Below are 23,321 nucleotides of genomic sequence, written 5' to 3' on the forward strand. Positions count from 1 at the left end.
TGATGTACGATTCAGTTTCATACTATTGGTCAATCTGCTTTTATTGGAGGAAGATTCATAATTGATAGAGTTGCTATTGCCAATGGGTTAATTGATCAAGCTAAGAAGAAATGTTTTTATTATAAACACCCGATTTTGACAAAGGTTAACACTTTTCAAAAAATAATAATAAGATAATAAGTAAAATAAAGAGTGAATAAAAAATAGAATGTGAGTTAGTGGCTGGGATTTTGTTGACCAATAGAAATTAGGTTTGCAATCCTAATTTACCTCCATTTATATTATTAACTCAACAAGGAGGTATCACACTTAGCAACACACCTTTTCGAAAAAACAAGAGGCAAACCCTAGAGAAAACAAAAGAGAGGCAAACCATTTTCAAAAGGAGGCATTCCTAGTGTCGTTGTCCCAATGAACGTGGTTGCTGTCTCCAGCAATCTACAGTAAAAAATAAAATTTGTCTTCGTCCCACTTGGGTGACGATATTATTCTTGTCTACTGTTTGTATACCACGCGGAGCTTCGCTACTCATGGTTCTTCCACATCAATTACCAGGGGAAGGAGTTGGGGTTTGCATTCACAATATTTTTTTATTTCGTTTGCCAATGTTAATAGTATTATCCTTATTCTGGTTTGACATTATCCATATTCCATGTTTGATATTGTGTATATCCAATTTTGTCTCTGTTTGGTGATAGGTTCAATGTTATTCTTATTTGGGTTTAATAATATTCATTCACCACTTGAATATGTTAGTCTTTGAATTTTAATTTAACTATATAAATTTTTATTATTGTTATGTTTGCTCTTATTTTTTATTTACTTTTTATTTATTTTATTTATCTATTGTATAAAAAATATAATAATAAAAAATGAAATAAAAATAATAATTTTAAAAAACAATATAAAGTAGTGCACTATAGGACTAGTGTCTTGTCGCATTACTTTGTATTATCTAAAGCATAGTGAAGTAATGCATTGTAGGCCTCATGCCTTGTCGCGTTATTTTAGCTTATTATATTTTCTACATAAATTTTAAAATCTAGGTATGATAGCTCACTATAGGCCTTGTGTCTTGTCACATTACCTTATCTTGTTAATTTTTTTAAATAATTTTAAAAACAATATAAAGTAGTGCATTATAGGACTAGTGCTTTGACGCGTTGTTTTATGTTGTTTAATCACTATAGGCCTTGTGCCTTGTCAAGTTACTTTAGGTTGTTATATTTTCTAAATAAATTTAAAAAAAAACAAGGAGATGTGGTGCGTTATAGGACTTGTGTCTTGTCGCGTTACCTCATTTTATTATATCTTGAAATAATTTTAAAAGCAATGTTAAATAGTGCACTATAGGACTAGTTCTTTATCGCACTATTTTATATTGTCTAAAGCTAGGGTAGGTAGTGCATTCTAGGCCTAGTGCCTTGCCGCATTACCTCATCTTGTTAATTATAAAAATAATTAAATAAAATCAATGTAAAGTAGTGCACTATAGAACTACTGTCTTGTCGCGCTATTTTATGTTGTCCAAAGTAAGGAGAGGTAGTGCATTATATGACTAGTGCCTTGTCGTGTTACCTCATCTTGTTAATTTTTAAAATAATTAACTAAAAACAATATAAAGTAGTGCATTATAGGACTGATATCTTGTCGCGCTACCTTATGTAGTTTAAAAGCAACTTGAGGTAGTGCACTATAAAAATAGTGCATTGTCGCGCTATCTTACTTTGTTAACTTTATAAAAATAAAAATAAATAAATAAAAATATATATATATCAATCAACCATTTTCTACAAGAACTATGTAGGCTTGATTTCTCTATTGCATCTAGAGATACATAGGAGCAGCATCTCCCTATCATGCAAAAAAAAACTAAAAATATGTTTTTGGTCTTTCTTTTTATTTAATAATATAATGGTAAAATTAACGTCTTGAACGAATATCCATAAGATTGATTTAAGTACTATTATTATAACGGGCGATATGAGCTAACACCTTCCTCATCCATAACTGACTCTTGAACTTAATTTTTTTCTGTGAGCACATCAATCCTTATTTTAAATTGGTGTTTCATGTTTTCCCTCTAAAAAACATTGTTTGCGAATCCATTTCATTTGTTTGCATTTGTTCCTGTCGCACCCATGAAAGTGGGGTAGCGGCAACATAGTGAATCCGCTGGGATAGGTGAGAGTCAGGCATGTTATGATTAATTAAGATTCTAGTTTGAATAACTAAACGGTCAGATAGTTGGATTCACCTCTCGGTCCTTCCCCAATGTATATAAGAGGTGTAATTTGTTGGCTAGACAACTCACACAAATAAAACTCAGTTTATGATTCAAATGACAACACTCAATGAAATAGAAGTAAGAAAAAAATGCTTATTGACTATAAAAGGGCATAGCCCCAATCCTAGAAACAAATGGAATTACTCACTCATGATGGAGAAGAGAATACCAAAATTCTAATTAGAGAATTGTAATGTAATGTGTTCAACTGATTAAGATCCCCTATTTATCATAATTACAAGAGATCAGGCTAAGCCCATCAAAACAGATCTAGAAAAATCAGAAAAATAGGAATAGATCTGTCATCCACGAACATGGGTGTAGAACATGGCCTGGCCATGGATCGTGGCCTCCAAAGGGTGATTTTCAGTATTCTGCATGAAACATGGTCATGAGTGGTGGACACGACCTAGGATACGGCCCGTGGGTGGTAGTCATGGCTTAGGACACGGCTTGGGCTCAAAATCAGCGATGCATGGCCATGGGTGGTGGACCACGGCCTTAGGATGGTGGAACACGATCATGGATCCAAACACGGTCTGAGCGTATTTGGTGCCTTTACTTCAAGTTGCTTCTCTTTGATCCAATCTCTAAGGCGACTTCTTTTCACCATTCAATTGGTTTTCTCATTGCCTCAAGACCAACTTCCATCTTTATTTCACCCAATCTCCACTCTTTTCGGCTTCAATCCATCCAACATGCACAACACAACAAAAAATACCCGCTGAACCCGAACAAAGAGAAATTAAAGCTAAAAATAATCCTAAAGCCCTAATTATGTCCTAAAATGTAAGTTAAATGCAATGAAAATCTAGCATAATTTCAGATTCATCAAATCTGGTCAAGCTTATCTTTTGCTTGTCCTCAAGCAAGTATTATGTCTAACTTTCACAATTATTCATGAATGATCATATAGAAAACATGACCCAAAATAACATGTAATCTCATGATAGTTTTGGAACAATCTAGACATCAAGACAAGACAATCATAAACAAATTTAATTCAAGCTAAGTCTTTGAGTCATAACAACTGCATGGATCAGGGTTACTCTTCTCTCATCACTGTCATGTGTTTAAAGGTCATTGTGTTTCTTTAAAATTTTCATGAAAGTAAATTGTGAAGAAGATCTGACTCCTGACATTGACAAGGTTTTGATGAAGACACCAACATCACATAAAAGAAGAAAAAGAAGAATACTCATGAAGACAGTAAAGACAAAGCTTCAAGAAATTAGAATATAAGTCTTTAGGTACTTCTATCCTTATACTCTAATCTATACACTTAATATTAATGCTCAAAAGTATTTGAAAAGAAAATTGATAAACACAAGTATAAATGAAAACAATTTTCAAAATATTGTGTAACATGTTACTAGATCTAAGTAACAGGTTATTGTGACTAAGTAACAGGTTACATGAGTGAGAAACAAGTTATCCAACTAAAATTGATCAGGGTAATTGATTACGCCATGTGGGTATCCAATTACACAACACGGTAAATAATTACCCAGTTGGATAGTATTTAGTAATCGATTACACCTTTTGGATAATCGATTAATTCCTGTGAAAATTGATTTCTCAGTTGGACAGACTTGTTGGGTAATCGATTACATCAATTAAGCAATCATTTACTAAGAGCTGTTACACTAGTTTTCAGATTCAAACAACACAGCTTTCAACCCAGACAAAATGGTTTCATTCCAAACGAATCCTACCTTTTCACAGAGGTATTCTGGTTGATTGTAAAGTCTATATAAAGGCTTTGAAACTCATTTCAAACACACAATACATAACATAACTCAGATTGAAATCACCTACTAAAACTACAATTTTCTGAAATACTTGTTCTACACTTGGTGCAACTTGTTCATAACTTGTTTTACAAAGTTGCCTTAAGTGTTATTTCAAGTTATTCAAACCTTCTGAGCATTAGTACTAAAAGTATACATTGAGTTATTGGATTGCAAGAGTTTATAACTTTAAATACTGTAAAGGCAATCCATTGCCATTGTTAAACGTTTTCTTCATTCAAAGTATTGGATTACTTTCTTTCACAAGGGTGTGATAAAAAATGGGATAGAGTCACTTGGAAAGGGTGTTTTCCAAAGAGTGATATAGGTGTTAGAGAGTGAGTAAGATATAACGGACTCTCGGGGTGAGAAATTGTAATTACTACTCTTAATATCTAATGAAGAAATCTCTTATGCTGCAAGAGAATTGGATGTAGCCTTCGGTGGACAAGAAGATGAACCAGTATAAAAACATCTGTTTACTCTATTCTCCTTTATCTCCTTATATTTACTTGATTATTTCTACATATTATTTTCCACTGCTATTAACTCTTGAATTGTGTAGAAAAATCAGTCATAATTTTAAACAACTAATTCACCCCCCTCTTAGTTGCCATCTCAGTCTTACAATTGGGACTAGAGCTTTTTTTTGAGTAATTTATTCTCAAAACTGATCTTGCTTCGAAGATGGCTGCAAGATCATTTCTAGGAGAAGGTTCCAACATCAATCGCCCTCCAATCTTTGTTGGAGAATGCTACGACTTTTGTAAGATTAGAATGAGAATCTTTAGGGTATACCTTAGTGACTCTGAACGAACTTGACCATCTAGATTTTTGCTTCTTTGGAAAGAGCCTCAACCTAGAGTTGAATAGGAGAACTAGTTCTCCTACGTGGAATTCTTTGTGGAGTATGTGTTTGTCATGCCATCTTTTGATTCTTTCTTTGTAAGTGCATACATTCTCATAAGCATCCAACCGCAGTTCTTCCAACTCTTGCAGATAGAATTTCCTCTTTTCTCTAGCAACTTTCAGATCAAAGTTTAGCAATTTGACTGCCCAATACGCCTTATGCTCTAGTTCCACTAGAAGGTGGCAGGGCTTACCACATATCAACCTGAATAGTGACATATCAATTGGTATTTTATATGAGGTACAATAAGTTCATAAAGCATCATCAAGCTTTGAGGACCAATCTTTCCTGCTCCTAGACATGGTATTCTCCAATATGCTCTTAATCTCACGATTTGATACTTCCACTTGACCACTTGTTTAAAGGTGGTAAGGGGTACCAGCCCGATAGAAAAACAATACTTCTTCAAGAGGTTTTCAAAATGTCTTTCAATGAAGTGTGAGCCTCCATCACTAATAACCAGCCGCGTGACCCCAAACCTTGGAAATATGATCTTGGGAAACAGTTTGATGACCATTTTAGCATCATTATATGGAGATGAAATTGCCTCCAACCACTTAGAAACATAATCGACTTCCACCAAGATATATTTGTTGTTGTTTGAAGTAGGAAAAGGTCCCATATAGTCAACTCCACATACATCAAATATCTCCACCTCAAGGATGGGGTTCATTGGCATTTCATGCCTTTTTGATATGTTCCCCACCCTTTGGTAAGAATCACATATGAGAACAAAGCTCTTTGTATATCTGAATATGTATGGACAAAAGAAGCCACATTGGAATACATTTGCCATTGTTTTTGAAGTACTAGCATGACCTCCATAAGAGGCGGAGTGACAACAACTCAGGATCTTTGGCACTTCTTCTTCAAGAACAAATCTTCTGTAAATACCATCAGCACAGAGTCGGTAGAGGTAAGGATCATCCCAAACATACTTCTTCAGATCCGAGAAGAATTTATTTTTCTGTTGTAGTGTCATTTCAGGTGGAAGAATCTTGTTGACCAAATAGTTGACATAGTCAGCATACCAAGTTGCCTCTATTCTGGAAAGGAGGAGGAGTTGTTCATCAGGAAAGGAATCATTAATAGGTATATCCTCCTCCCCTCCACTTGGATGTTCAAGCTGAGATAAGTGATCTACAACTGGATTATCGGTCCCCCTTTTGTCAACAATCTCCATATCAAATTCTTGCAAAAGGAGAATCCACCGGATGAGCCGTGGCTTGGATTCTTTCTTACTTATCAAGTATCTGAAGGCTGAGTGATCAATAATGACTATAACTTTAGAACCTACTAGGTTGGACCTAAAATTTCGAAGGCAAAGACAACAGCTAGTAGCTCCTTCTCTGTGGTGGCATAGTTGGATTTAGCTCCACCAAGTGTTTTACTTGCATAGTAGTTGGCATGCATCTTCTTGTCTTTCTTTTGGCCCAACACTACTCCCACGATAGTCACTAGCATCACACATCACTTCAAAGGGAAGATTTCAGTCTCGTGATTGCAATATTGGTGCATTGACTAATGCCTCATGCAACCTACAAAACGATTCTAGACAAGCAGAACTAAAATCAAATGTAGTATCTTTCATTAAAAGGTTAGAACAAGGTTTCGCAAATTTTGAAAACTCTTTTATGAATCTGTAGTAAAATCCTGCATGACCTAAGAAACTCCTAACACCTTCTATGTTAATTGGTGGTGACATATTTTCTATTACTACAATTTTTGTCTATGTCCACCTCTATCGTTTTTCCTAAAATTAAATGCCCCAACAGAATACCGTGAAGTGACATTTTTTCCAATTTAATACAATATTCACTTCCTCACATCTCTACAATATTTTTGTCAAGTTTGTTAAACAATCATCGAATGAAAGTCCTTAAACAGAAAAATCATCCATAAAAACTTCCATTATGTTTTCTGTAAAATCAAAACATATTGTAGTCATGCATTTTTGGAAAGTGGTTGGGGCATTACATAGCCCAAAATGCATTCTCCTATAGACAAAGGTGACATAAGGACATGTGCAAGAAGTTTTCTCTTGGTCTTTAGGGTGAATGGGGATTTGATGAAATCCCGAGTATCTATCTAAATTAATGAAATATTCATGTGTAGCAAGCCTTCCAAGCATTTGATCAAAGAATGGGTATGTTTAATTTTCTAAAATTAATGCATATTCTCCAACCTGTGACTGTTATAGTTGGTATTAACTCATTTTTCTTATTTTCATAGAAATCAATCCTCCCTTTTTAAGAATCACATGAACTGGGCTTACCCATTCACTATCAAATATAGGATATGTTACCCCAACATCTAAAAGTTTCAGTACTTCTTTCCTAACCACTTCTTTCATATTAGGATTTAGTCTCCTCTGGTTTTCAATTGAAGTTTTATGGTTAGTTTCCATGAAAACTCTATGCACACAAAAAGAAGGGTTTATGCCCTTTACATCATCCAATGTGTATACTATTACCTTCCTATGCATTCTTAGGACCCTAAGCAATTTTTCAGTTTCAATTTATTTAATTTAGCATTAAAAACAACTGGATAAGATGAATTGGGTCCAAGAAATTCATACCTGAGGGTGGATGGGATTTTTTTTAATTCAATCTTAGGTGTTTTCTCCTCCTCCTCCCAATCTTCAGATTTGGGCATTATCTTCAAGTTCTCATCTTGTGGGTTGTGAGGAAACGTTGGTCTTGCATTCAGGAATTCAATAATCTTAGCCACTTCCTCATTAACATCTGAAGTGTCACCATGTACCATACATCTCTCCAAGGGATCTTTAGATTGCACTCTAGTTGCTTCCTCTTTCACAATTTGGTTCAGCATATCAACCCTGCATCAATTAGCAATATCAAATTCAACATTTTTATCCCCTATGCTTAGGGAATATTTTCCATTTTCACATCAATTATAGAACCAACGGTAGAAAAAAATGGTCTACCTAATATGATTGGGATTTGTAAATCCTTTTCCATCTCTAGTATTACAAAATCTGCTGGAATGAAAATTTTCTCAACTTTGATAGGAACATCCTCCAAGATGCCTACAGGAAATTTATTTGACGTATATGCCAATTGAAGAGATATAGTAGTGGGTTTTAGTTCACCCACTACCAATTTTTTGCACACAGATAAGAGCATGAAACTCACATCTGCCCCCAAGTCACAAAAGGCATGGTCAAAACTAGTGTTTCCAATTAAACATGGGATAGAAAAACTACTAGGATCTTTTAATTTAGGAGGTAATTTATTTTTAATTAAAGCACTACACTCCTCAATTAAAGAAATTGTTTCATAGTCCTCTAGTCTTCTTTTTTTAGATAAAATATTCTGAAGAATTTTTGTATGTACATGCATCTCCTGCAGTGCATTAGTGAAGGACAAGCTGATGTATAATTTCTTAAAAATATCCAAAATTTTACCAAATTTCTTTTCTAATTTTGCCTTTGGTAATCTATGATGAAAAGGAGCTCGTGGTACATACGGTGGCAGAGCTACAAACTTAGATACTTTTTCAAAATTTTGTTCTCCTTCAGGGAGTTGTGTCTCAATATGTTCCTCTTCCACTTGTGCATCTTTCCTAATTTGAGGAATATCACTTAGTTCCTTTCCACTCATTAATTTGACAACTTTATAATGTTCATTATTAGGATTTTTTTCTGGCTGTCTTGGAAACATCCCTGTTTGCCTATTATGATTACTAATTTGTTGGACAATTTGTGTTTCCAGCATTTTACTATGGCTGGTCAAATTTTCTATTTTAGAATTCAAGTCATTGAGCATGTTTGAAAAACTTTTATTAATCATGACTTGATCTTCATGAAATTTATTTTGGTTAGCAAGCAATTTTTCTTGAACATCCATTAATATTTTAAGAGTAGGATCAATAGGAGAAGATTATACCCGTGGAAACCTTGTTAAAGGTTTCCTGTTACCTGGTCCATCCTGGTATTGATGATTCAGAGTGTTGTTACTCCTCCAACAAAGATTGGAATTGTTATGCTTGTATGATGGGTTGAATTGTTGCCCACTCCTCTTCTTGTAGTCATAGTAGGTGCATGATTCAGGTTGTTCATTGACCAACGCTCCATGTCCAGGTTCAGTGAAGTGTTTGTATTCAGACCACTCATGACCTTTTGCTCCAAACCCCTCACATGTTGCAGTAGATCAAATAGCATTAGCATGGTATTTTTCTAGCATTCCAAACCTTTGAGAAAGGTTCTCCATCATGGGAATTACCTTCTCCATCTGATTGCCTGAATATTTTGTACCAGAGTCTCTTCTTGGATGATGTCTCCTCTCATTGGCCCATTGGTGATGATTGGAAACTACATTCTCTATGATCTTTGAAGCAACATCAATTCCTTTGCCCATAAAGGCACCACCTATTGAAGAGTCCAACAATTATTGTAATGGAAAGTCTAGCCCACTATAGAAGTTCTGAACCAACATCCAAGGTGGGATACCATCACTTCAGTTAGTTAATTTAATCTTTCCCAAGCCTCAAAAATTGACTCCCCATCCTTTTGAATGATGTTTTGGATGAGGTGTCTATAGTGCACAATTTTGGAAGGAGGAAAGTATTTGTTGAGAATAACCTCCTCCAATGTTCGCCATGTTGCTTGTATTTCAACATTTTGATTTCTTAGCCATATCTAAACTCTGTCTCTAAGGTAATATGGAAACACGCAGAGAGGAATGACATCTTTAGAACCCCGTGGATCCTTACAGTCGCGCAAAATTCCAAGAACTACTCAATATGGACATTAGAATCTTCATGAGCTCTTCCTCCAAACTAGTTTTGCATCACCATTTAGATTAGAGCAGATGGCAAAGATAAGTTCTCTTCTTCAATGGTTGGTCGGACTATTCCAGGACGTGAACAACGAGCATTAGGGGTTGCGTAGTTGTGAAGTCGTTTTTCATCACGTTCAGCCAGTGTTTGCACACGCACACGTCTTTCTATTGCTCTTTCTCTTTGTTGTCTTCTTCTTCTATGAAAAGTCATTTCTGGCTTTGAGTAGTAATTCGAACTTTGTATAAACTAAATTGACAATCTTTAGAGATACCAAGAAAAAGGAAAACGCATAATACACTAGAGTAAAGTAATGAATTAATTGAGAATTAAAGAAATTTTGACACAGTCCTTGAGAACGGCGCCAAAAACATGATAGAGTAAATTGCAAGTGCACGATTATTTCGTCAAGTAATAAAAATCGATCCCACGTCAAGTAATAAAATTGAATTTAGAACAATTGAACAATTGACAAGAATAATTATGAAAATATTATAAAGGGTTGAAATCTAGTTTAGGAAGAGTTCCTAGGATAATGGTTACCGCCTTTACACTTGCAAATCCTTGTTTTGATATCATAGGAATTGCTCTTAGATATGTGTCATCATCTCTCGAGCTTCGACATATGTACTCAATTGAAGTCGCACCTAGTCTCGTGGTACGATTATCAATTGAATCCTTTACTCGGATCTATCAATCCAATCGTTTCGTAGCAACCCAAGTGAATTCTTGAAAACCTCGAGAATCCTAATACTACTATCGTGAATATCATGCTTAAAAAGTAACCATTTCACTCAAGCATGCATTTACAAAAAAAAAATAAAAAAAAAATCATTTCATAAAAGCATCTGCATGCATGTCATGCACAAAAGTAAACAAAAACAAAACAAAAAAATGCATTCCATACTTGTATTCATGCATGTCATGCCAAAAAAAGAAGAAAAAAACCAATTTCTTGTTAGCATCCACATACTTGCATTCATGTATAATTTTTTCATGCAAAGAAAGGGAAAGAAAATAAAATAGGGAACTCACATGAAATTCATTATATCACTTAGGTGAAGTTCATTAATCAAGTCATAAATCCATTGCTTACACACATGCAAAAGGACTAACATTATCATATGTTTTTAGGATCCTTGATCAACGATGTCTCATTCTATATATCATGAGACCATAAATACTTAAGAGAACATATATAATCATATTGTGGAGCCTATGTGCTCTCTCTATAATTATCGTCAACCATTATACGATCTAGAGGAGTTATAACCCTAGCAAATGGTTGTGGGATAGTCCACTTGGTATATGGAAATGTCTTCATTTGATAACTGATGTGAGCCAAAGGGAGTACCCTACAATTTGGAGGAAAAACACCAACTCAAGGACATTTGTTGGAGGCACACTTAAAAAATAAGGGTTGTTCAAAAGCCAAGCCCAAAAATAATATGATGAGGAGGTTCAATTCATGCCAAATCATCACGTTACATTTAATAAAGTGAAGAGTGTGCAAGTGGGACCAAAAACACTTTGAACAGCCACATGTAACATATGTTCATGTGTTTCCTTCATATCAAATAAGGAAATAATTTGTGTATAACTCATATTCCCTTTATAGGAAGATGCCATGTGAATGATTTATTTCTCTTTCAAAATATGTATGTGGATTGAAGGAGGAATGATTTACTTCCCTTTATAAAAGTGGGCGTGTGAGTTCAAGAGGGAGAGAGTGGTATGATTTGTTTCCTTTCTTGGAGAATTACCATGTAACTTAAGGAGAGATGATTTGTTTCTTTTTGTGGTCGTGTGATTCAAGGATAGAGGGTGGTATGATTTATTTCATTTTTGGGTTACCATGTGAGTTATGGAAATAGTTAAGATTGTTTTATTTGTTTCCTTTGTAAGTAGTCATTTGAATTCAAATAATTGACCCTTTAATGTCATGTGGTAGGTTTTTTGTAAGGAAAAACGTGTGGATTGAGGGTTGATTGCAATCAGCCATTAGTATCATAATTAGGTCATTCAAATATTGACTCTTAGTATTATTTTCGTGGAAGCCAACTTGGATAGGCACACATATATATGTAACCGAATTTGACATGAGAAATGATAACTTGGAAATTATTTTGGATTAAATCCTTTTAGTGAGCTTTGTCTCCTGTGTTCTTGGTTGAACCAAGACCTCTTGTTCTTATCAAGAACCTGAATAGTTCTTGTGGCGAACTACACCATGGCTTATCAAACAATTCACCATTGTTTATGGCGCCTATGTTCTTATCAAGAATCATTTCTTGTGGCGAACTTCATCTCGGCTTATCAAACTCTTGTTTGTGGTGCCATCCTTCTTCATACCTCAACCACCTTCTTTTATCCAATATACACAAAATACATATACAATTCCACTATATTATTATTCATTAAAATTCACAACACATAACAAGTACACCGACCAAGAAACAATCATCCAAAAAGAAACCACCCCAAAGAGGTTTCTTTCAATAACGGAAATAGTTTTAATAACTCAAAATAATTTTTTAAATCAAACTTCTTGGGAGTCACAAATTTAATTTGGAAATATTGTGTGACCTAGGAAAAACAATGATAATGAAACTCACATTTTCAGCACCAGAGCTTGAGCCAGATTGAGGGCTAATAAATCACATATTGAGAATTTGGGTGCTGAGATGAGATAGACAAGGGGAAGATGAAAATTGTTATGTCATTGATCATTATCTCCTCCTGACTATCAGTGTCTTAGAGGAAGACAAGTTGTTCATGCATAATGTCATCCGTCCTGATGAAGACAATAATACTTTGAAGAATTGTATCATGAACCACTTATTAATTTAGATGTATAATAATTATTTGATTATGTTGTTATTCAGATGCTTTGAATTTTCTTCGGACTTATGTTTATGTTACTTGAGACAATATCTTCATGAATTTGCATGACTATCCAATGTTACACATATCATTCCACTTTTTATCATCTCCATTCTCACACATTTACCTTTCTTCCATACATTTGGGAACATCCTTATTTCGTGTCCCATTTCTTTCCGTGATATTTCACAAATCAATATATGTATCACAATTTTGTAGAGATTTTGTCTTGTTATAGGATACTAGAATATTTATCAATTGATTCTTTTGTGGTACTTGGTAATGATCCCATGAGTTTGGTGATGGAGATGAGGGTCGATGAGTAAAAGAAGAGGTTACAAAACAATTGGAGGGAAACTAAGAATGAGTGACTAATATGGTATTACTATCCAAGAAAAGAGGGAAACTGGGAATATGTATAGACTATAGAGATTGGAACAAAGCAACCCTGAAATATGATTATCCCATCAATCTTATTGATGTTTTTAGTCGATGGTGTGGATAAGAGTCATTTTTTATTCCTATTGGATGGATATGTTGGGCACCATAAAATTCTGATAGACAACAATGGTGTATGGGATGGAAGTTGTTTCACCCATAGAATTAGAGATTCTCTTATTAAGAGTCTTGATGGAAGTAGAGCAAGAAGAATCGGTATGCGTTAAAATCAAGTATAAGGAATTGAACATGATTGGAAAAAAAAGGTTGTGGGCCATTTGCCATGGTCAATTATACCAGTGCAGGATGTCGGGAGCTTTTGATAAAAAGATATGTCCATGAGAATTTGAAATTGAGGATTTAATACTTAAAAATATCCTCCCAAATCATAAAGATGCTCGTGGAAAATGAGTCTCAAACTATGAAGGTCTCTACATCGTCAAGAATGCATTCTCACGGGACCCTAGTCTTGCAGGATATGGATGGAAATGGTTTACCTAGACCGGTGAACACGGGCGCAGTCAAGAGATTCTATGCCTAAAAAAGAAAAAAAGAAAAGCATGTTAGGTTGAAAACTCGAAAAGGTGACCTAAATATAAATTAACATATTAACAAAAGCTTGTTCAGTTGAAAACCTAGAAGGGCGACCTAACCAAAATTTAGGGAAATAAAAAGGCATTTCTCGTACGAGTCTACTACCCTTGGGGAAAGCCTAAATCCTCCACATGTCTATGCATCAAGTGGGAATCATAAAAGTTTCGAGCAATGTGGGAAAGAGTAAGAAGTTATGGGAAGAATCCAAAAAACCATCACAATGGTCCAATTATTCGGCTATCTCGGAAGAGCAATAAATGAATGGGCAATTACCTTATACTGGGGAAAACAATTTGCAAAATTTTGTAAGTTGTACTATCTCGCAATAAATGGACGGAAACGTTTTAGCCAGACCGGTGAACATATACGTGATCAAGATGTTCTATGCTAAAAAATGGGGGAAAACTTATAATAAAAGAAAAGCATGTTAGGTTGAAAACCTGAAAGGGCAACCGTATCAAAAATTAGGGCATGAAAAAAAACTTTAGGTTGAAAACCCAAAAGGGTGACGTAAGTGAAAGTTAAGGTATGATTGAGGAACACGTTAGGTGGAAAACCCAAAAGGGTGACCTAAGCAAACATTAGGGTATGAATAATAGTTTGTTAGGTTGAAAACCTAAAAGGGCGACCTAAGCAAAAGTTAGAGCAATAAAAAGGCAATTATCTTAAAAGTCTACTATTATTGGGGTAAGCCAAGATCCTCCATATGTATGCACATTAGGTTGGAATTGTAGAATTTTTTAACCTAGTGAGATGAAATATGAAGTTCTTGGAAGTATCAAATAAGGTAGATGATGTCCAGTTATCCGGCTATCTCGGGAGATCAATTGATGAATGAGAAATTACCATATACTGGGGCAAATGTTTTGCAAAAAAATGTAGCTTGTAATACCTCTCGTAATACATATATCTCTAGATCTTCTTATTAAAATTCCTTGAATATCAATAGAAGAAAGTTTATTCTCTCCGTAATATACATTTATGTATGCGTGTTCATTTAGATAAGTGTCAAGTTATATAAATATGATGTTCGAACTACATAATCAGAAAACTTTGATAATGTCTTTCACTAGTGATTCAGGCTAACAAAACCAATTGGAACTAAGTCTTGGGGTGTACATTGGTGAGGAACGTATGATGTATTTTTATGTAAGGAAGGGAGGCAGTACCCCGAGCAGGTTCCAAGAAGAAGAAAAAACATCATCAATATTGGCTTGATTAGTTGTTGTCTATAGAAGAAGCGTTATGGTTTCATATAAATCAAACTTCATAATGATAATTAAGTTATTCACATATGTGTAACTCATTATACGTGCATCATCACAAACATCCTTGCATTACTCATGCATTATTTGCATCGACGTTGTCACATGCATGAATGGTACCTTTGACCCCCTAATGATTTCTTTTATCTTTTGACCCAGAGTTCCTCATTATTTGTGTGTTCTAGTGGTCTCATATTTGCACATGGCCCTATAGTGGTCTCGTGTTGTGACTTTTACCACAAGTGATCTTATCTTTGCACCCAAACCCTAGCGGCCTCGTGTGGTATCTTTAACCCCAGTGGTCTTATCTTTTCACCCAGGCCCCAATGGCCTGACGTGGTACCTTTGACCCCCTAGTGGTCTCACCTTTGCACCAAGGCCCCACAGTGGCCTCACATGGTATCTTTGACCCGTAGTGGTTGCATATTCTCACCCTGGCCCCCAGTGGCCTTGTGTGGTATCTTTGAGCCTCGAGTATTCTCATTCATCGCAGTATGAAGCATCAAACTTGTCACTCATAATCTCTTTAACCATTAACCTCGAGCTTATGTTTTTCGTGTATGTTAGAGATTTTTCCACCTTGTGTTACTTTTCGGTCAAAAATTGATATTTTTATCTTGACTTCCTTTTCACCATGATAATCTAAGTAATCTTTGTTACTCTTATTATCTAGTAAGAAAAAATTACAAAGGGGCAACTATAAACATCCAATTTTGGTTGTGGTTAAAACTTTTCAAAAAATAATAAGATAATATGTAAAATAAAGTGTGAATAAAAATTAGAATTTGAACTGGTAGCTAGGCTTTTCTTAGCCCAAAGAAATTAGGTTTCTTGCCTGATGTTTGTCTTCCATGCGGAGCTCCACTTTTCATGGTTCTTCCAAATAAAACTTCCAAGGGCATGAGTTCGGGTTTGCATTCATCATATCTTTAAGTTTTTTTATTTATTTATTTCGTTTGCCAATATTAATACTGTTATCCTTATTCTGATTTGATATTATCCATATTCCATGTTTGATGTTGTGTATGTCCAATTCTGCCTCTATTTGGTGATAGGTTTAATGTTATTCTTATTTGGGTTTAATAATATTCTATTCACCATTTGGCCATATTATGGATATGTTGCTGTTTGAATTTTAGTTTAAGTATATAAATTATTATTATTATTATTATTATTATGTTTGCTCTTATTTTTTATTTATGTTATTTATATATTGTATAAAAAATTATAATAATAAAAAATGAAATAAAAATAATAATTTTGAAAAGTAATGCAAAGTAGTGTACTATAAGACTAGTGCCTTGTCGCACTACCTTGTGTTGTCTAAAGCATGGTCAACTAGTACGCTATAGGTCTTCTGCCTTGTTGCGTTACCTTATTTTGTTAAATTATTTTTTAAATAATTTTAAAAACAATGTAAAGTACTGCACTATAGGACTAATGCCTTGTCATAAGGCTACTTTATGATGTCTAAAGCATGCTGAAGTAATGCACTATAGGCGTAGTGTCTGGTCGTGTTGCCTTAGCTTGTTATATTTTCTAAATAAATTTTAAAAAGAAATGAGAGGTGATGCACTATAGGACTAGTGTCTTGTCGTGTTACCTCATCTTCTTATATGTTTTGAAATAATTTTAAAAGCAATGTTAAATAGTGCACTATAGGACTAGTTCTTTGTCGTATTATTTTATGTTGTCTAAAGAAAGGAGAGGTAGTGCATCATAGGACTAGTGTCTTATCGTGTTACTTCATCTTGTTAATTTAAAAATAATAATTAAATAAAAGCGATGTAAAGTAGTGCACTATAGGACTAGTGCCTTGTCGTGCTACTTTATATTGTCCAAAATATGGAGAGATAGTGCGCTATAGGACTAGTGCCTTGTTGCGTTACCTCACCTTGTTAATTTTTAAAATAATTAAATAAAATAATTTAAAGTAGTGCACTATAGGACTAGCGCCTTATTGTACTACTTTATATTGTTCGAAAGCAATTTGAGGTAGTGCACTATAGGACTATAGCATTGTCGCGCTATCTTACTTTTTTAACTTTATAAAAATAAAAATATATCAACCATTCAACCATTTTCTAAAAGAACTACGTAACATTGATTTCTCTATTGCAGCTAGAGATACGTAGGAGCGAAATCTCCCTGTCAGACACAAAAAAATAAAATAATGTTTTTAGTCTTTCTTTTATTTAATAATATGAGGATAAAATTAACGTATTGAACGAATATCCACATGATTGATCTAGGTACCATTTTTATAATAGGCAGTAGGAGGTGCTTAACACATTCTTCATTCGTAACCGACTTCCGAACTTAATTTTCCTTTGTGAGCAGATCAATCCTTATTTTAAATTGGTTTTTCATGTTTTCCCTCTAAAAAACATCGATGATGACTTCATTGCATTTATTCTCATCATGCCCATAAAAGTGGGCTAGAGATAGTGATTGTTTCATTATCAAAGTGGATTTCAAAAAGTTTATGATTCAGTAAATTGGGAATTCCTTCTTTACATGATGAATAAAGATGGGTTTTGTAAAAAATGGAGGAGTTGGATTAAAAATTGTTTGCAATCTTTTACCGTCTCTATCCTGGTTTATGATAGTCCAACAAAAGATTTCACATTGGAACAAGGCTTAAGGCATGGCGATCCGATAACACATTTCATATTCTTAATAGTTGTTGAATGTCTTGGTGGTATCATAAGAGAAGCACTGATCGAAAATATCTTCAAAAGGTATAATGCTGAAAAAGATGGCGTCGTTATATTACATCTCCAATATGCTAATGATACTTTGCTGCTTGGGGAGAATTCTGATCACAATGTGATGATTCTTAATAGTATCATGAAGTGCTTTGAATTGATGTCTGGTTTGAAAATTAATTTCCACAAAAGCAACATCATCAGAATTAAATCAGATCAAGATTTTCAAGTGAAGACAATTGAGAAACTAAACCGTGAAATAGGCTCAATACCATTTAAATTCTTGGGAATACTGGTTGATGTTAATCCCAAAAGGCTCTTCATTTGGTCTCCTGTAATTGATACCTATTTAAGAAGATTTTTCTTTGAACTAACAAGCTTATCTACTTTAGCGTTCACGTAACTCTCTTTAAGTCAGTAACTATGTTCCTTACCTACTTATTTCCTTTATTTTTTCCGAGCGTCATATTCTATTATCTATGAAATTAAAAAAAAAAAAAAATCAAAGAATGTTCCTTTTGGGTGAGAGAGGGGAGATAACCAAGATTATTGGGTGAGTTGGAAGAAGGCCTATAAAGGATGGTGGTTTGAGTATCAAAAATTTGATTTTGTTCAATTTATTTCTATTAGATAAATGGTGATGAAGATTGATAAATGAGAGAGAATCTCTTCGAGTTAAAGTTTTAATTTCTACATATGAGGATGATTTTTTTAAGGGGCTTGATTATGAGTATTTTTAGAGGGGTTCATCTCCGTGGAGAGAATTAGGTAATTTCAGTCATATTAGTGTTGGAGTTGATTGTGGATGGTTTGTTAAGGGTACCCGAATGAGTCTAGGTTCAAGGAATAATATTAAGTTTTGGAAAGATCTATGGGTGGGAGGGGACCATCTTAATAATTATTTTGCAAGACTATTTTAGGTAGCTTTAGATAAAATGCAACTGCAAGTAGCTCGAGGGAATAAAGGAATGATGTTTGGTTCTAGAATTTACAATGGAGAAGTTTTTTCATTGGGTGAAAGATGAATCTAGAGATCTCTTAAAAGCTCTAGAAGCATCAATACCTAAACTAGATGATGTTGATAGATGAATATAAATTCAGAACAAATAAGGACAATATTCAATACCAAATGTTAACGAGGTACCAAAGAAAAAGGATGAAAATAGTGATAATGACTACTTCAGGAGATTGTGAGCAAATGATGTACCAACAAAAATGAAATGCTTAGCGTGGAAAATAACTATGAATGGAGTAACTATAAAATTGAATATTGTTAAAAAAGATGTCTTAGAAGGAAATATTTCAACATGATGTGCTTTATATAGAGAGTTTGATGAATAAATCAACCACCTATTTTTCTCTTGCTCGGAGTCTTATAATGTTTAGCAAAAATTATATTCTTGGTTTATTCTTATTATTCATAATAATGTTAAGACCAACTTCATCACCATAATAAAATTTTACTTATAAAAAAAGTTATTTTGATTTTATTTTCTCTTATAAAGAGTAAGTGTTACATCCATTAATTTGTCTTCATTTTTGTTAGTTCTTTATCGACTATAAAATGAATTAGAGTATCACTTGTTCTTATAAAAAAAATTATCATTACAACCCGAGTATGTGTGAAAATATACCGGGTGTTGGTCTTTCCCAATATGAGTCTTTGTCGATGCTTTTCCCAAACATGATTCTTTGACAAAGCTTATTGGTTTAAACTGATAGTACAAACATGATTCATTGTCAATGCTTATTGGTTTAAACTAATATCACAAACATACTAGCTGCACGTGACAAAGGAAACAGCACTTCTTAAATCATCAATGTAACTGCATCTTCATCTAAACAAAGGTATAAGGATGTACTCTGCCCAAAGAAGCTGTAATAATAAAAATAGAAATGGAATGAACTGTTAATAAATCATATCCAAGTATGCGTAACTCTAGCTCAAGATATTGTTTAACTTTTTACAAGATAACTATATAATGTCTAATCACAGAAGATTTTCCTTCACTTTTAATTAAAATCACTTTATAAGAATAACAACTTAATTACAAAATAATTTTCTTTTAAATAATAAATGATACCAGTGTTTTATATTTCATTTGGCAAAGAGATATTATGTTCTAGGAGAATCTATGATAGCAGAGGCACAAATTAAAATCTACTTTGCAAGACCATGTCAGATAGCTTTGAATAAAGATGCAAAAGTAAGTGATTGGGAGAATGGAGGAACTGTAATGGATATGGAATATACATATAGTGGAGAATGAGTCTATTTCAATGAGAATGAGAGAAAGCTGAAGAACTATACAGTTTCTTAGCATCAACAAGACCTAAACGAGATGCATGATGTTGGTACATTGATTTAGACTCATGATAAAGGTGACACTTATTTAGTCAGAAACATTTACAATTTAGTGCAGCAGGTGGAAGAAAATGATGACAAAGAATTTTGAAAGAAACTTGGATCAAAATATGTATTGACCAAGATGACGGGCTTAGCTTGGAAGATAATCATGAATGAAATACCTATAAAGTTGAATTTGCAAAAAAAAAGGCACCCAAGACCCAATGTTTTGGTAAGTAGTGCATTACGTGGAGGTTTAGAGGAATCAATCAACTATATATTTTTCTCTTACCCAAAGTCGTATAATATTTGTCAAAAACTCTATTCCTCGTTCAAAATTTATTTTATCATTCACAAAAAAGTTAAAATTCAATTCCTAAATTGTGAAGATTTGTTGAATGTGGCTATGAGAAAAAGCGGGTGTGGCTATCTTTGTGATCTATAACTATCAGGAATATCTCACATGTTAGAAATCATATTGTGTTCAAGAATCAAAACTTTCACATTGACAAAATGGCTTAAGTTGATTTATCTAAATCCATGGAGCCTTGTAAAAGCAAGATTTGAGAGATTTATTTATTTCATATATGTTAGACCCTTTCTCTTATAACACTTTCTAATAGACTTTTGGTACTTTAAAGTATCATTTGTTCTTCTTACCCTCTTTCCTTTTAATAATATTATATTTTGTTTACCAATACAAAATAAATTTTTTTCAATAATCAATTTATTACATACTTTTTATTATTAAACAAAATGTATATTAAATGATAAATAATTTGTAAAGTTGGCCATTACCTTCCAAATAAACATATAGAATGATTGCATGGCAACATTGCTCTTCAAGTCTACATATTTGGCATGATACCAGAGGACTAAAGCAAGAATAGCATGTCCCATACCCTAAAAAGATCAAAGGTGAGAATAAATATCAAGCTTTTCATAATTGGTAATTTGAACATTTAATTTATGAAGTATCTTGAGCTTTATCGTGAAGTAGTTCCTCCTTGAAAGTAATACTTTACCTTTGAGCCTAATATAAAGAGCATAGAGATATAAAGTCACAATAGTCTAATGTAAGAAGATATTATTTTGATTAGAATATAGAAGATATTTCCTTATTTTAATACAGACATATGGAATAACATATATAAGTACCGTGGAAATTTTGCTCCAGAGGAAACGAGATGTTGCTCCAACCAAAGTGGTGAATGTTAGAATTTCTGACAATTTATGGATCACAAATATAATTTTATGATTGTATTATGGCCATTATGTAATTAGCCAAAATATAAAATGATCTTCAGTAATTAATTTGGTGGGTAAGGACATATGTGTCATGAAATAATATAAGTGTAGATACCTTCAGGCAATTTCTGATTTGATGAAGGGACTGAATCAGAATTATTGCAACTAAAGTAGTAACCACTACGGGGTTACTTTTATGGGTTATGGTCCCCATTTGTAGAGCAACAGGTTTTCAAGTGTAAAGGTGGAGGAGAATAAGGTAGGATGAGAATAGTGTTATCCAGGATAGGATAACACTATCCACCCATCCATAAGGCTCATAAGGTAACCATAAGGCTCCTCTCCTAACACAACACATACTCTCAAGCTTTTGGTTTTCTCATTCCCCTCTAGAGAAGCAATAAGGAAAATCATTCGGGCTCTAACATCTGGAAGATCATCGCACCCTCATACCTTCGAGATTCCGGAAATGGCTCAACAAGGTATGTTCTTCATCTTCACCATTAACTCATTTGGGGGTTCTTCGGTCTGGACCATGGTTGTTCCACTTGGGTTTATGTATGGGCATAAACATTAGGTTATGGGAACAAAGCCATGGTCATAAGGACTTCCGTGTTTAATCTATGGATTTCGGATGGAGATATTCTCCAACAATTGGTATCAGAGCCACCCCAATTTGATTCATGAGTGAAATTAGGGTTCTTGCTTTTCTTCCCCAAAATCTGGATTGATTTACGGTTTTGGGTTTTGTTTATGCCATGGATCGATTAGGATAGACATTCATGCTTTTTCATATGAATAAAGTTAGATTTTAAATGAATGAATGTTGTTCTTCTACTATTTTCTTGATTTTTTGGGTATTTTTTTCCGAAGAACGACGTATGCAGAAATTGCATTGTTCGTCTTCTGTCGCAGTGCTCTCGCTCAAGCGAGAGTGTCTCGCCCAAGCGAGAGCTAAACAGAAGCATTGACTTCTATTGCGCTTAAGCGAGAAGATCCTCGCCCAAGCGAGTGTATGGGCGACATAAGGCTCGCTCAAGCGAGAATGTCTCGCTCAAGCGAGAATGTCTCGCTCAAGCGAGAGCCAAACAGAAGCATTGGCTTTTATTGCGCTCAAGCGAGAACCTCACCCAACCGAGAGAGTACCTCGCCCAAGCGAGAGTACGATAAAGTTTATGGGACTTTGGTATCTTCGTGCATTGGTTTTAATTGTTATTTGGTTGTCCATTAAGGTTGTCTGTTAATTTAAGTGAGCCAATTGAAGTAAGATGTCGTCAAAGTGACCGCTCTCATGAATATAACTCATGAGGAATATCATATGTAAGTGTGTATGATTATTCATACGTGTATTAGCTGGCCCAAAGGAAAGTTAATATTTGGTCGAAGATCATACGCACCTGTGATGATAAACATGTTATAATTCTAAAGTTTTTTGATACATGTGACTAATGAATCAATCCAAAGAGGGATTCATCATTTGACATGCCTTATTATGAATGTTTGATCATTACAACAAGAGTACCACTTGCAGTTAATATGTTGATATCACTGTCCAAAGACTTGATATTGATGGTGCACTAGGTATCTTGATTTGGACATACCATTGTTTTGAGCACAATGATAATTTTGGGTTGTGAGCATATTTTAATATTTTGTCTTTTGTTTCAATCAGCTACATCAATTGCTTCTATATCTGCAAATTTGAATTCGGTTCCGGTCCTTAATGGTGAAAATTTTAAGGATTGGAAAGAGAACATGGAAATTGTTCTTGGCTGCATGGATCTGGACTATGCATTAAGGGTAGAGCAACCTCCTTCTCCTACGGAATCCAGTGCCTCTGAAGAGAGTAAGGATTATGAGAAGTGGTATCGCTCTAATCGCATGAGTTTGATGATCATTAAGCGCGACATTCCAGAGGTCTTTAGGGGTACTATCTCTGATGAGATAAACAGTGCCAAAGCTTTCCTTGCTGAGATTGAAAAGCGTTTTGCAAAGAGCGATAAGGCGGAAACAAGTACTCTGTTACAGAACTTGATTTCCATGAGGTATCA

At 34.3% G+C, this 23,321-nt stretch overlaps 1 protein-coding gene across 1 annotated transcript in view; it reads right to left on the reverse strand.

Moving 5' to 3' along the window:
* Positions 19,351 to 23,321, reverse strand: part of LOC109330259 (naringenin 8-dimethylallyltransferase 2, chloroplastic-like) — a 34,700-nt gene continuing 30,729 nt past the window's right edge. The window contains exons 12-13 of the mRNA XM_019564384.1: positions 20,821 to 20,925; positions 19,351 to 19,551 (exon numbers count right to left, since the gene is read on the reverse strand). Coding sequence (XP_019419929.1) covers positions 19,510 to 19,551; positions 20,821 to 20,925 — 147 coding nt within the window. The 3' untranslated portion in view covers positions 19,351 to 19,509. The remainder of the gene's footprint in view (positions 19,552 to 20,820; positions 20,926 to 23,321) is intronic.

This window comes from Lupinus angustifolius, chromosome LG16 (genome assembly GCF_001865875.1).
Source record: "Lupinus angustifolius cultivar Tanjil chromosome LG16, LupAngTanjil_v1.0, whole genome shotgun sequence".
Lineage (NCBI taxonomy): Eukaryota > Viridiplantae > Streptophyta > Magnoliopsida > Fabales > Fabaceae > Lupinus > Lupinus angustifolius.